This window comes from Emys orbicularis, chromosome 10, assembly GCF_028017835.1.
Source record: "Emys orbicularis isolate rEmyOrb1 chromosome 10, rEmyOrb1.hap1, whole genome shotgun sequence".
Lineage (NCBI taxonomy): Eukaryota > Metazoa > Chordata > Testudines > Emydidae > Emys > Emys orbicularis.
The window spans coordinates 33,697,773-33,712,772 of record NC_088692.1 but is presented as its reverse complement, the minus strand read 5'-3'; the positions used below and the strand labels follow the sequence as shown (position 1 = coordinate 33,712,772).

At 46.4% G+C, this 15,000-nt stretch overlaps 1 protein-coding gene across 1 annotated transcript in view; it reads left to right on the top strand.

Annotated features, from left to right (window-relative positions):
- Nucleotides 1–15,000, top strand: part of MGRN1 (mahogunin ring finger 1) — a 106,284-nt gene that overhangs the window by 32,140 nt on the left and 59,144 nt on the right. Inside the window, exon 5 of the mRNA XM_065412015.1 lies at nt 7,477–7,594. Within this exon, the coding sequence (XP_065268087.1) occupies nt 7,477–7,594 (118 nt within the window). The remainder of the gene's footprint in view (nt 1–7,476; nt 7,595–15,000) is intronic.

The following is a 15,000-nucleotide window of genomic DNA, read 5'->3' as shown; positions in this document are numbered from 1 at the left end:
TGGGGGTGGTCAAAGTTCAACCAATGCAATTTTAGTGTGGCTTGTATTGTCAATATAGTTCAGTCATGAAGACTCAAAGTCCTAGTATGCAATGCTTAATCTAGGTCAGCATATCTAGGCTGTGTCCAATCAAGGCGGAGTTTCATATTTTGGGGATGTTTTAGTCTCAAGGGACACACTTCTGTGTTTAAAGACCTAGGGTGCTCTTTTTTTCCATGCAATTTAAGTACACATTTGGGGGCCTGGTGACTTACTACTGCAGGCCTCTGATGGCATGATTTTTAGACCCCTCTGTTTATAAATAGCTCAGGATCTTTTGTTGCTAACAGAAATCTGCAAGCTGGAGAAGCTTAATGTAGAACTATAATTGATGACTGACATGTCTCTACAGTTAGCATTAAGGGCTTCTGCAATTGTGTTCTACATCATACTGGCTTTCAAAGGAAACTTGTGTAATTTAAGATAAGTGATCTATTGATGATTAAAGCGAAAAAAAATCAAACAGAATTCATGTCAAAAGACTTGCTTTAGGCACAATATAAACATCCTGCTAATGATCAATGAATGTTATTTTTAGAAATGAGGCCAAAGGCTGAACATTCCCATCCAGATGTGAATTCCTCCAAACTTGGAGGGTGTCCAAAGTCAGGATTTTGATCAGGCTCCTCTCTAGTTTTGTTAAAGCCTGCAGCTGTCTTTACTCTTTGTGAAAAGTAATAAATTAGCTCCTCTTACAGAGCTTTGGCACCTCTTGGGAAGCTTTGAAAACCCGGCTCTTTAGCCCCAGTTTCTCCTGAGCAGTGCAGTGTATAGGCAGGCTCCTAGAAATCCTAACTGTTTCCAGGTTATGTTTTCGTAAGTCTTTAAAAATGTTTCCTGTGAATTTAGTGCTAGCAAAGGTCTTGGCTTGACACTCTTGGCACTTGAAGTCCTCTGTCCTTAAAATTGGTGCAACATGGCTAGGCAGCAGTGCCAGCTTCCCTCCTACTGCCCTGCAGAATATCCCTCGCCCTTGCTCTGGAAAGGGGACCATCTTTAGGGACTATGCCTTTATGTTGGGGTGGCATAGCTGTCCAGTGCGCAAGCCCTTAGACTGAAAGAGCACAGCTGGGTTCTGTTCCTGCCTTTCATTGACCCTTGAGCAAATCAACCGTGCCTCAGTTTCCCCACCCATACAAGGAGGATAATGAGGGCTTATGACTGGTGGTGGTGGTTACAGTTGCAACAGAAGCCGATGGACTCTTCTGAAGCCAAGATCCTGTTTTCATGCAGATGTGGTAGGTAATAGGGATCTGGGGAAGAGAGCAGCAAATATAGACTTTATAAACTGCTTTAATTCAACCCAGACTATTTTCCCATTTGATGGTGGCGGCGGCTCTGTAAGCACATCTTGGGGCTTGTGCAGCTGCCCAAAGTGGGTATCTCTGCTTCTCTGGATTTAGCATGCTGCTACTAAAAACCTTCTTTTAAAGCCCCGATTTTAGCTTTGCCAAGCAGTTCTGTAAGGGCAAACACTGTAATTACTTTGATTTATTTTCTTCAAGTTCTGGTGGAAAAAACAACTCTGGGCTGCATTTTTAGAACACCTCAAAGTGGAGAGCTGCATTTTTAGCACACTAATTGGAGTGCACGATCACTGAGGGTACTTTATCTCCATTGGTTTGATGGTAACATCTAAACTGAAGGGTCAGTGTGTGGAACTGTTGTGTGTTTTAGAATCAACGCCCCGCCTTCAGACTGATATGCCCAGCGCTTCGGGGGGAGGAGCAGGATCTCTCTGAAAACCAAACTCACTTTTTCTTCTTAAGTGGAAGCCAATCTCTGAAGCAGGAGAGGCTTCCTCCAAAGGGTGCCAAGGCGAACGTGTTCTCTTAACCACCAGCCTGCAGTGTGCTCCTTGGAAGTTCTAAATGGCTGAAGCTCACTTCCCTGGCTGCTTTGCTGAAAGACCCACCCCACAATCCCTAATCACACTAACATGATGTTTGCTTCAGTCTCCTGCTTGGAGCGTGGCTTGGGCCTCTTAGAGACATTTTGCTGCATTTTGGAGGAGGGACTCTCAGGTCTTGGGGAGAGGCATCCTGTGCAGAGACCATTCATCCATGGACCACAACCCCCCGTGGCCTGCTTATCCTACAGCTCTATCCAGAGCTAATAGGTCTTCTACCCTTTGCTAAGAGAACTGGGGTCCATTTCACAGACAAAAGGAAATCTCCTCCTGGAATGGCTCAGCACTCCAATTGAAAAAGGAATGACATCAGTACCATGGGAATCCATCTTGAAGACACAAGGAGGGGACACTTGTCTCTTCTCTGTCTGAGACTTGTCTGTCTGTTTCATGGGACCAGCTGCGTTTTCTGGAATCTGTTAGGCTGGGGAAGATGGCATGTGTGTGTTGTATGAGCAGCCTGTGTGTTTCATTGCATGATTAGTAGCTTTGAGATCCCTTCCCTCATCTGTCCAAAGCCTCACACCACACTGGCATGTCATGCTCTTTGTTAAAACAGGGTACCTAGGGATTTTCCAGCTGCAGGTGTCTTGCTTAATTTCACAGAACCATTTCCTAACTGTGAGGTCAGAGGGTTCAGTAGTCCCCTAAGGGAAAGAGTTGGAGTCAGCCCCATGACTGGAGTCACTTAAAACTAGTCATCTGGGCTGGACATGCGCTTTAAGGACCAATTCTGTGCTGCCAAAGGTAACCTGATAGTCTTGGTTTCTAACTCTGCGTGAGGATACTGCTTGTGCAGAGCTTTTCCTCTCCATGTGCTTTAGAGACAAGAGATACTATTCCCTGGATTACTTATGCTGCACTGTTTTCTTGCAGGCACAATGAAGCACAGCTGATTTCATTGGAATGATTTATTACATTTCATTTCTATTAGTATTAGGTGTTGCAAAACCACCTCACCCAACCCAGTCTCTCTTAAACTGACAGCACATGTGACACCGGGTCACTTACCTGTTACACATTCTGTTTGCATGTGGGATTTTGAACTTAATTCCTTTTGATGGCGGTGAACCAGCTAATCAAATGTATGGCTTGGCCTACTGGCTGCATTCAGTTGAGTGTGTACAAAAAGGAGGCAGCAGTACTAGATGAGCCTCTGGTCACTTAATAGTCTCATGCTTATTCATGGCCTGTGAAAGTCCTTTCTGCTATAGACACTCATGCTTAATTTGGCTTCTCTGTACAATCAAGGAGAAGTGTGTGAAGCAATCCAGGGCTGGGTATTTGCTGCTGGGCATAAGCCTACTCCTGTCTTTAAGGCCAAAGCCTGCTTTGAGCCATACAGATAGCAGCCCCCAAAGAAATGCTGTAGTGCTTGGAACTCATATGCCATAAAACTAAATTCCGGAGATTTCACTGCTCACAGGTAAATAAGAGTTTACCCCCCTGTTGCCTTACATGCTAGTGCAGCTGCAGAGAAACTGAGCAACTTGGGCATGCTGGTTACAGTAAATATGAATGTAGCACCTCTTACACAGCAAGTCCAGCTAGCAAATCTAGATCAGCTACAGTCTTGGGATGGTGAAACCTGCCTGCCAAAGGGCAGATTTCACACACTCAGCAGGCCAGAGTTTCTCTGGGGCTGGTGCGGAGAAGCTGTGCCTCTTCCTGGGAGAAAGGAGAGAGATGACATTGCACTATGTGGCAACCTGCCACCAGGTCAGGAATGGACACACAAATGGACACGGGATCAAACCCCAAACACTGTGTGTGACCTGTCCTGCATGGGTCCTAACTGCTCTGACAGAGACCTGAGGGGTCTGGCTTTTCATACTCAGCTGTTTAGCAACATTTGTCTAGCTTATTCTGCCAATAAAATCTCAATGAATTGAAGTGATGCCTATGCCTGACTTGTTACGCTTATGTCTGAAGGGGAAATAAAGTTGACTGCAGATCCCTTTCCTAGGTGAAAGGAGAGGATGCAGTATGGGGGAGCGGGGTGTCAATTCTATGCCAACTCCTGGGATTCAGAATATCAGCAAAGTACTATTGGCTTTCCCAACTCTTGCCGCTCTCAGCATGAAAATCCACCAAGAACACCCAGACCAAAATGCAAGCTGCCTACACTCAGACTTGCAGGTGGAACTCAAGTGCATCCCCAAAAGGCAGACCCATGCTCTTAAATTGTCTTCTGTGGTGCTTATTGTACTGCAGGCTGCACACAGGCGGTACATACAGGCTTTTGAAGCGAGATAATTCTAAATGTGGGACTGGTGTGGAATGCTAACTACACTGGCTGACAGTCCATGTGGTGGTAGTTGTGCCCATCGATAAAATGTCTTCCTAGCTGCGATGATGAGAACGTCTGCCTTCTCTAGCAGTCTTGTCTGAGGAGCTCCAAATGCTGTGCAAGCAACAATGAAGTACAGTCTTGTGGCTGGGGAAGGCTGTCTTCTCCCTCATCTCTTCTAGCAAGTCCTAAGAATTGTCTAGTGATTAGCTCAGGGGATGGGGACTGGAACTTGAGGCATTTGTGTTTCATTCCCAGTGCTTCTCCCAGTTGGATGTGACCTTGGGCAAGTCCCTTTCCTTCTCCGCTTCAGTTTCCTCATCTGTATGATGGGGCCGTTAACACCTAGCTAGCAATTGAGTTGGTTCTTTGATGTCATTGATGGAAGGAGTCAGACAGGGACACCATGTACTCGCTTTAGCTGATTTGACTGTACGGTAAGTAAAACCACACTCACCTGCGTACCCTATAATTCACACACAAAGCAGCTGTCACTTCCCACCTCCCCACAGCACTTTAATAACAGAGGTTGCAGCAAGATCTCCTATTACTACAGCTGTGTTATTTTTATGCTGTACTGTTCTGAACATTTTTTAGTACCTTGTACAGTATTGTCATAAATCATTAAAATGAAACTACCCCAGCAAGAATGAACAAAGCACGTTTTAGTGCAGTCACCTGGATTGTTTTTATTATTTGCCCACCTGTCAATTTGCAAAATCAGTCTTTTGCACCTCGTGCAAGTGAGTCCACTGACCGTCTAATTAGCCTGGCAAAATTCTACCAGCCAGGTCCTTAGCTGGTGTCAGTGTCGTGGCAATGGATTTCCGGTGTAACTATGCCAGTGTACACCAACTGGGGAGGAGGTCCTGTATGCTCATTTGCCTGGGGCATGTAATTTTTGGTTCAGGCCGGCTGGGTAAGACATCCTCAGTTCTTTCTCCTCCAGACATTTATGCTGTGCTCATCACCAAGATAGCTGAGGCCAAACTGGAAGGCCTAAAATCAGAAGTTTAAACTCCTAAAATAGAAGTGGTCTCTTTTTCTCCAAGCTTCCTGCTCCTACTGGCTTGAGTGGGATTTGTAAGTGCTCAGCTTCTCTGACAATCGGGCGACTAAATCCTAAGGACTTGATTGTGGATTTAGGAGCCTAACTTTAGGCCCCCCAGTTTGAAAGTAGTGACCTGAGCGCATAAGGGTAAGGGCAGATGAGCAGGCGCTTTCCCTGGGTTGGTGCTCTTTAATGGTAGGTGTGCAGTGGTGCTCAAAACAGGCCGGGGATAGCTAACTATTGATCACGTGTGTCAGAACTGCATTAAATCTCTTGGCTGTTAGGTGGGTGAGTGGTGTAGCTGTCCTGGAACAGCTTGCTGTGGACTCCAAAGAGAACATCCCCTGCTTTAGACTGCCAACCAACAAATTGGAAATGGAACTGTCAGCTAGTTAAAGATTCATCTAAGGAGCCAACCAACTGTACCATGCAACCATGGCAACAAAAGCATTACTATGGAGCTCTGGGAAGCTTTAAGCTCTGAATTCAAGACAGAAAACATGAGGGAGATGACTGCTGTTGTGTAAATATGTGGGAGCTGCATCGTGCTCCTGGCTGGAGTAGAGGCAGGGCACAGTAGGTGGTGGTGGCTGTTGTCGTGTTCTTTAGAGCCCTCTTGGGAGCTGTGCCTTACCATCTCTTTTCTGCACGCGCTGCATTAGTTACCTTGGCCAAGTTGTACTTTGTGGAAGTTGCAAGTGTGCTTCCTAGCCACAGCAGGGGCTTTAGTTCCCAACAGTCTGCGAGCTCCGCTTCTGTATCACAAAAGGGCTAATCAGATCCTTAATCCTTTTAAGATGCTGAATCCAGATCTCCTAGTGATGCTTCTACTCCCTGGCTTCCTCTTTCCTTGCACACTTTCCTCAGAGCCATGGTCTTGCCCTTCGCACACCTCTGCCCTTCTCTCATTCTCTTTCACCTCAGGAGCCTCGCCTCCCATTCTCCTTGCCTCCCTTGCTTGGTTTCTCTCCATCCCCTGCTCTTTGAGCAAGCACAAAGCCCCTGTTTCAAACCATTTGTTTTTACAGAGCCGCTGCTATTCCTCTCCCTTACAATGGAGGATACTGAGGATAACAGCCTATTACTATGGCTAACCAATGGAGTTACTCCTTTAACTCAAGTACATAAAGGTCTGGACTGTAGGTCCTGGGTTTGAACTCTGCTAAACACCCCTTTACTTCCCCTGTGATTTGTAAGACATTACTTACACCCTGGACATGGTAAATAGTTGCACCAGGCGGAAATTTCCTTGGATGCTTACAGCCCTGCTGGAACTTCTAACTTGGGTTAGGGCAGAGAACCCAGCTGATTACAAGTGCAGAAGGCCTGGAGGGTGGCAGCTGGTCCTACTGCTCCAGGTGATGCCTTGGTTTCAGAGTAAGACCCTATACAGTGGAAGAACTGTCACTCCACCATAGGTGTGGAGGGAGAGTTGGCCAACACCTGTGGATCTGGTGTTGGTGCAACTGGTGGGGGATGCCCTTGAGCTAGTGGAGTCGTACTGCCCTCAGATCAAGGGTGCTTCTCTTGCAGGGAGGGAAGGGGGCACGGGGCTTGGAGACTTGGGTGTGGGAGGAGGATGTCAAATTTAGTTCCTGCTGCTTGGCCCAAATGCTGATCCAATGCTGAGCTGCCACTGCTCTCTGTGTGCAGCCATTAGAGGGCACCAAATGCCATCTCGCAGGCGGGGCGCAGGCAGCCTGTCAGCAAATGGGGGGAGGTGTGGAATGATTTATCACTGTTAAATCACTGCTCAAGCTTTCAGCTGTGCGTGTGAGGGGAGGGGCCAGGCTTCCTCTTCAAAAGTATTGAGGAGACCCGAGCCTGCTAAACCATGTGCCGGCAGTGCCCATACTCCAGATCTGTGGGGTCAGCCTTTGCTAGCCTGGGCCCCTTGTCTGCAGTGCTGTGTGCTGCCCTGTTGACTAATATTCCCAGCCAGGCCACTATGGAACTGATCAACTTGACTGCAGATCAGGGCTGTGTTCCTGTGCTGTTTCCCTCTCCTGAGCCCACTTTCCCTTCCTTTTTGTGTCCAGAGTGAATGGCTGTCAGCCCCTGCCAGCACCGCTTCTCAGAGCAGCCATTTGTGATTCCTGGGAGGCTGCAGGCGTGAATGACTTTCTTAGAGTCCAGCACAGAGCAATCACTTGTTACACTGAGTTTTCTTTTTTGCCCCCTCTCCAGATACAGCACAAAGAATCCTTCTCTGCAGTCAGAGACTGTTCATTACAAGAGAGGGGTGAGCCAGCAATTCTCCCTGCCTTCCTTCAAGATTGATTTCTCAGACTGGAAGGACGATGAGGTAAATCTCTCCTTAGATTTCCCTCTTCTCCAAAACCCTATTGTTCCAGAAACACTGGGCTCTGTTTGTTTAACTTCCTGAGTTGTAGCTAGAAAATTATCAGTCACAGCTGCCGTGGCATGATCTGTCAGCGTGGGGTGAAGGGCCCTGGGAAAAATGGATCTGAAATATTCGGGACAACTGTTGGGTAGGTACATTAAGCCTCCCTCCCCCTGCCCTCCCCCCCCCCCCAAAAAAAAAACGGGCATGGGATGGGGGCAGGTTGGACTGTCTGTCGAGATCTCAGATACCTGGCGTAGGATGGAACTTTTCTACAGCTCTCGGGGTGAATGATACTGGTGCCATCTCCAAAGGAAGCTGCTTGTTTTTCAGCCAGTCTTGATGTGATGCTCTCCCAACTGATCAGGGCACTGTGAGAGCTCAGGACCGTAAGTCCCCTTCAGAGAGGCGTTTATTGCCTAATAAAATGTCTGGTTACACACAGCCTGCAGAAAAGTTGGTGTCCCCTTTCTGTAGCAAATGTATTAACCACGTGATTGATAAGTAAACTTCTTTTTAAAGAGAGTCTCCAGTTACAATATTGACTTTTTTTTTTTTTTTTTTTTTTTTTTTACCCCATCAAAGGAAGTCAGAATCGTCCAAGCAGGGTTGAATTTGATCGCTTTGAAAATAAATACTTATCTTCTCTAGAAAAGAGTACAATTCTGAATTGTGTTCTGAGCTGTGAATTAGTATTAGTATTCCACTTCTCATAATGTCCTACTGATGAATCAGTGTGTGTGTGTTTTTTCCTAGTGTGTGTCTGTTACAGAATATTGAGGGGGGGCATATGTATTCATAGATTCCAAGGTCAGAAGGGATGAAGGCCACTGCGATCATGTAGCCTGATCTCCTGTGTAACACAGGCCAGAAAACTGCCCCACAATCATTCCTATTTGAACTAGAGCAGGTATTTTAGAAAAGCATCCTCCAAATCTTGATTTAAAAATTGCCAGTGATGGAGAATTCACCACAGCCCCTTTGGAAAGATGATACAAAGGTAATTGAGCCTATAAGGCATATCTGCGTTCATTCAAGGCTTTCAAAGAACTCAAGATCACCATGACTGAAGCTGTGTTGGTTGGGAAAGTGAGCATTTATGTATAGCCTTCCATAAGCTTCCCTTTGCCTGGTATCTGATAGATAAGAAGATTCTTACAAGAAAATGAAAGGGATTCTACCAAGTCTTGTGGGCCCAAAACGTAAAGGGATATGTCACCTCCAAAATCGTACTCTGTGTGACATGTTAGTTACAGTTATTACAAGTAACTTACCTACTTTCCTAGAACTGAGAGATTAGCGAGAAAAAATACTGGTATTTTTTCTGGGGTTCTTTGTATGTTTAACAGCACTTTTGGTATGTTCAATTTCACTGTTTCATCTGGTTTATCACCCTTCGGGTGAGGCTTTTATGTCTGCTGATTTAATTTCAAAATGATGGCGCCTTACTACAGAGGAGGATTGTGAGGTCAGAGGTGACTGAGCCAGTCACTGCATTTCTTTTGTTTTGTTTCCATTTTTCCCAGCACCTGCCAGTTAAGTAAATATTGGGTGGGATCTTTCTCAGTTTAAAATACTGTGTTTAGCATAACTGACGTTAACCACCCTTGGACGGTACAGTTGTCAAATTACTAAAATACTGATGGTGAATATCCCTCTAAACCTAGCTAGGGATCTTTAAGACTTCTCTGTTCATATAAATTGCCTGGTATTTTAATCATGCTGAAGTCTATCTCAGTTGCATCTGTGGCATTGAGATCAACACGTGAACTACACTCTGTACAAAATAGCATCTTCTCTGATTGGTTTTAAATTTGCCTCATTTCAGTTCCTAAGTTCCCTTTGTTTTTGTCTCTTGGGACAAGATTAATAGGCGCATCTGACTAGCTTCCTCGATAGCATTTTCTTTAGCTTATCCTCGGAACTTGTCACATATCACTAGCTATGGAAGGCTGGGTTTTCTTTAGCTAAGTACTTACCTCGCCTATGTGCTAGAGGAAGTGGTGGTGACCCAATAGTCCTTTGAGTCAGTAACATACCAGTGACCCAGCACGGAATTGTGGGAAGCTGTGCTGCTAGAATTGTTGTCCTTGTTGATGAGCCATAATACCAAGGTCTTGGCCATTTGTGGTTAATGATGCTCTCTTCTCATAAGAGTATTATGAGTGCTATTAATCCGGGTGTCTTGGCCAGATTCCAACCAAGATAGGGACCTTCTCTAACCCTCACCCTACTGTCCATGCTCAACTGGATATGATGATATTCACTTCCTGTCCCAAACTGTTGTAATGCTGCAGTGCATGGTTAAATGGGGGGTGGGGGGGGGGGGTAAGAGAATAAAAAAACCTGTATATTTTGTGCAATCCCAGCAGAGCGAATAGCCATTGGTAAAATACACCCCTAACCATAGTTTCAAAACAAACCACAAGGCAATTACCAGCCTCTTCCCCATGATCCTCAGAAATCTGGGCTGCAGATGTTCTGGCTTCTCTGCCAATAGATGACCTCACAAGTACACCTATGATGGCCTGAAAGAACTGTCCCATTCTCAGCCCTGCTTTTCGTTCCCTTTGTCACTCACTCTGACGAAGGAAGCAGGATGCTGGCAGTCCAGACTCTCAGCCTCTTAGAAAAGTAAATTTGTTCAAATCCTCTGTTAATGGCATTTCTGACCAGCCAGAGTCACTTGTAGTTGTGCAAACAGGTTTTTAACTCTTAGCAAAAGTTTTGCAGCTCATCTTTTAACAGCTGTGTGTCAGCAGAGGTGGAGGCGATCTGTGTATTGCGCATCTGTTGGTCAAGTCTTCAAAGCTCTTTGGAGTCAGAGGTACTATAGAAATGTAAGCTATAAACCCCCTTCCCATCCCCTCTTCAGACCAAATTCTGCTGATCCTCTCTGCCGATCTGTTGCATAATCAGCACTGCTGTCTGGCAGTTGTGCAACTGACTTCACTGGGAGCTCTGCTTGGGGAGCAAATGTAGAACAGGAAACATGGCTCAGAGGAGGGTTTCTGTGTGTGTCTCTATCTTCCCTTCCCCCCCTCCATGCCCAATAACATGCATGTGGCTAGATCTTCCTAACTACTCTCTGAAATGCAGCACTCCTATGTCTGACATCAAACTGTGTGCTGCTGTTCAGCTGTATACTCCTAAACCCTGTGGACTGCTTGCCAGCTTCACTGTTGGTTTGTCAGAATAAGATGGAGTTCATGCTTTTGCCTACTGTAATGCTTGTATATGACATAGCCCTTGACCAGATGACAGGATGGAAAGTGGTATTGCCTGGGGTGGTTGGTTGGATAAACTTTACTAAGTGCATGTTTTACTTTGTCTTTACAAATGTGTTGGTTCATTGGCAAGCTGTACTGAGAGGCTTTCATTGTCAAAAGACTGTCTTCTACATATCCAAGAGTGAATGTGAAGTGCAGCCTTTGGGAGACTGTACATTCAGATGTGGCACAAATTCAGATTGTAAAGCAAAAGTAGTTCTGGCCTATGCTTTCTCCACCAAATGTGCAAAAATGTAGCTGTGCTCTTGCAATAGTAGATTGGAGCAGGAACCTAAGAGCTGCTTTCAGCAACACCGTAGTCAATTATCTTTAATGAGTTGAGAATGTTTGGAGCGAGACATGGTAGTTTGAAACTGGCTAGCTAGAGACGCAGCGTACCCCTGCAGAGGATCTCACAGTGTTTGAGGGTGAGCTGAGACAGGAAGTGGTTGCAGTCACAAGACCTTTAATAGCAACTGGTCTGAATTGATACACAGTAGTGTCATTAGATAATTGAGAACTGGGACTTTTTCTAGGAAGCCTGTAGACTAAATATAGTTAAACATTTCCTAGAACATTTGGCCTCTGTAATGATTAGACTGAAGCTAGGAACAAAAAGGTAGTAGATTCCCAATTTTCTATTCTTCCGCACACTCCACAAAGTAACTAAAGCCTGGTCTACACTGCAAAGTTAGGTCGATGCAAGACAGCTTACGTGGACCTAGTTGTGCATGTGTCTATTCTTAACTTTGTCTCCCACCAATGTAAGCGCCCCATTACGCTGACACAATAACATCAGCGTCCCAAGCAGCGAAGAGCCATAGCCATTTACTTAGGTCAATGCAGTGTGAGTGTAGACGCTGTGTTACTTAAGTCGACCTTAACTGTCCTCCAGCAGCTGTCCCACAATGCCCAACGCTGACTGCTTTCATCACCAATGTGAACTCTGCTTCCCTGAGGTCACGGAGACCGGATGTCCCGTCCCCCCACTTTAAAGCCCTGCAAATTTTTGAAATTCCTTTTCCTGATTGCCTGGCTTGGCTACCACACCTAGCAGCTCTCTATTGTTGATTGAAACTGCCCAGTTGACCATGCCGGCTGCACATTCCTGCCTGGAGTAGGCAGGAGATATTGGCTCTCCTGGGCCTGTGGGGAGAAGAGGCTGTGTAGGCATAGCTCCGAACCAGCAGTAGAAACCTTGACATCTATGAGCAGATTGCTCAGGGGGTGCAAGAGAAGGGTCATGACCAGGGACCAGCAGCAGTGCCGCATGAAAATCAAGGAACTGCAGCAGATGTACCAGAAAGCCAGGAAGGCCAACAATCAATCAGTCTGGTGCCGAGCCACAGACCTGCTGCTCTTACAAAGAGCTGTATGCCATCTTCGGTGGAGACCCCACCACCACCCCCAGCACCGTGGATTTCTCTGAGGAGCCTGAGTCACAGGTCCCTGCCATGAACAGCAAGGAGGAGGTGGAAGAGGAGGAGGAGGGATATGGGAGACAGGTGACCAGGGGAATCCAGCTGCACAGTGAGGACCTGTTTTTGATTCCACCGCAATCCAGCCAGTCCCGCCTGTTGATCCCGGGCAAGCCCATTGAAGGGGAAGGAGCCTTGGGTAAGTGTCTGTGGATAAATATTTAAATTACAGGGGTGGCATCCCCAAAGTAGCAGGACATTTTTATTAATTGACTCATGTAGAAGAGGGAGTGCTACAACCAAGAGAGTTAGAGTTGCTATCAGGTTTTCATTCCCCTCTAGAGTTAGGCGAGGGGGCCACGTGGAGCAGTTTGTTTATGTACACAGGGATGTCCCTTGAATCCTCCATAGAGATCGCAGTGAAACTTTCATGGCAGTCCTCTTCCGTTGTCAGCTGAAGGTTGCTAGGGAGGGCTGTCTTATTTCTTCTTCCGTGGTAGGACACTGTCCCATGCCACTTGGTGATCATTTTAGCAGGCACCATTGCAGTACACAGGCTAGCAGCATATGGGCCAGGCAGTTTTGGGACGCCAGCAGCAGCTGTAGTCTCTCTGCCTCTGTTACCCTCAGGGCTGAGATATCAGCTAAAATCATCACCATCTGTGCCATTCAGTATTCAGTGCCATTGCCCTGTATGGCTAGAATCATGTGATCAAACAATTTCCTCCTCACTTCCCCTATCCCCAATGGATCATACTCACCATGGCTGGTGCAGTGACGGGTGCCGTGCACAAGCAATCCCAAGTAGAAGCAAGAATGCAGAGCTTAAAACTTTAGAGGAGCAAGGGGTGTGAATTCAGCATCTTAAGTTTCGCTTTCTGTAGTGAATATGCTGACAATGGTACCTCTGTGTGTTTTATCTGCAGCTGCTGCCATTGCGACCTTCAGGGTCTCCCACTCCACACCCGTGGAGCCAGATAAGGAGAAGAAAAAGGAGATCTCAGGATGACCTCTTTTAATGAGATCCTGCAAGCCTGTACTGCACCGTACCATGAGCCCTCGGCCTGGAGGATGAACTGTGCGGACAGCCTGGAGAAGGAGTGAGTGGAGAAGAAAGGCTCAGGAGTCCCTGCAGGACCAGGAGACGGAGATGCACCAGGACATAATGGGGCTTCTCAGGCAGCAAACACAGATCCTGCAGATTCTGGTGCAGGTTTAACAATCCCAGGCTCGCGCCTCTCTGCAGCCCATTGAGAGCCCAACATTGGGACCTTTCTACCCCCCCCCCCTCAACATTCCACGCGGAATCAAGGGTCACTGCAGTACCCTTGCCACTCCACACAGGGGCACATGGAAAAACAATCACAGCTTTACATACACTGACCCGAGACAGCCACAGTCGGTGTATTTGTAGCTGAAATGAGCATGAATGTTCTTTCCCCTTCACAAGTTCTGTTCTCTTAATAAATTCAGTTTTGTTCTGTTTTTAATGGATTTGTTTTGAAATTGCACAGGTTCTTTTTGCACTGAATTTGTTACAGAATAAAATTCTATTATTTGTAACTATTCATTTTTATTAGTTCACAACATATGGTGCTGAGTGCTCAGCAGTTCTGAAAGCAACCAATAACCAATTACCTATTACTGCACAGTGTCTCACAACTCATAAGGTCATTCAGAAACAAAATTAATAGGTGCATTGACAATGTTATATTCCTACATGTACAGCAGTCACCACACGATTCCTACCAGGCCACTAAAAAGCAGGGTGAGGTAGAGCCCACTACAACAACACATGCTACTCTGGTTCACTGTTAAAATGGTCTTACAAAGCTTCCCTGAGCTGTGTAGCTCTGGATTGAGCTCTTCTAATAGCCCTTGTATCTGGCTGTTCAAATTCAGCAGACAGCTGCTCTGCCTCCACCCACCAGAAACTTTTTCCCCTTTGCTTCACGGATGTTATGCAGGACACAACAGGCAGCGATAACCATTGGGCTATTTTTCTCACTGAGGTCACTGAGTAAACAATGCCAGCGTCCCTTCAAACGACCAAAAGTATGCTCAACTGTCATTCTGCAATGCTGAAAGAAAGTCCTTGCTTGCAGCTTTCTGAACAGTCCTGTGTTCTTAATGATGAGAGCATCATGCACCTTCCCTGACCAGCCCACATTGATGTCAGTAAAGTGTTCCCCGTGATCCATCAACACTTGCCTAACCGTGGAAATTAGCCCTTCTGTTGATACACTCTCTGTGGCGTGGTGGTCTGGTGCCAGAATAGAGAGATGCGTGCTGTTTATTGCTCCACCGTAGTTTAGGAACCCCATTGCTGCAAATCCATCCACTATGTTCTGCACATTGCCGAGAATCACATCCCTGCGTATCAGGAGGCGATTAATGCATCACAACAGTCCCCGCAGTGGATTTCCCGACTCCAAATTGATTTCCTGCTGACCGGTAGAAATTTGACGTTGCAAGTTTCCACAGTGCAATCGCCACTCGCTTCTCTGCTGCCAGTGCAGCTCTCATTTTGGTGTCCCTATGCTGGAGGGCTGGAGCAAGCTCAGCAAACAGATCCAGGAATGTGGCCTTGCGCATCTGAAAGTTCTGCAGCCACTGCTCCTCATCCCAAACCTGCATTAAGATGTGATCCCACCAGTCAGTGCTTGTTTCTCAGTCCCAA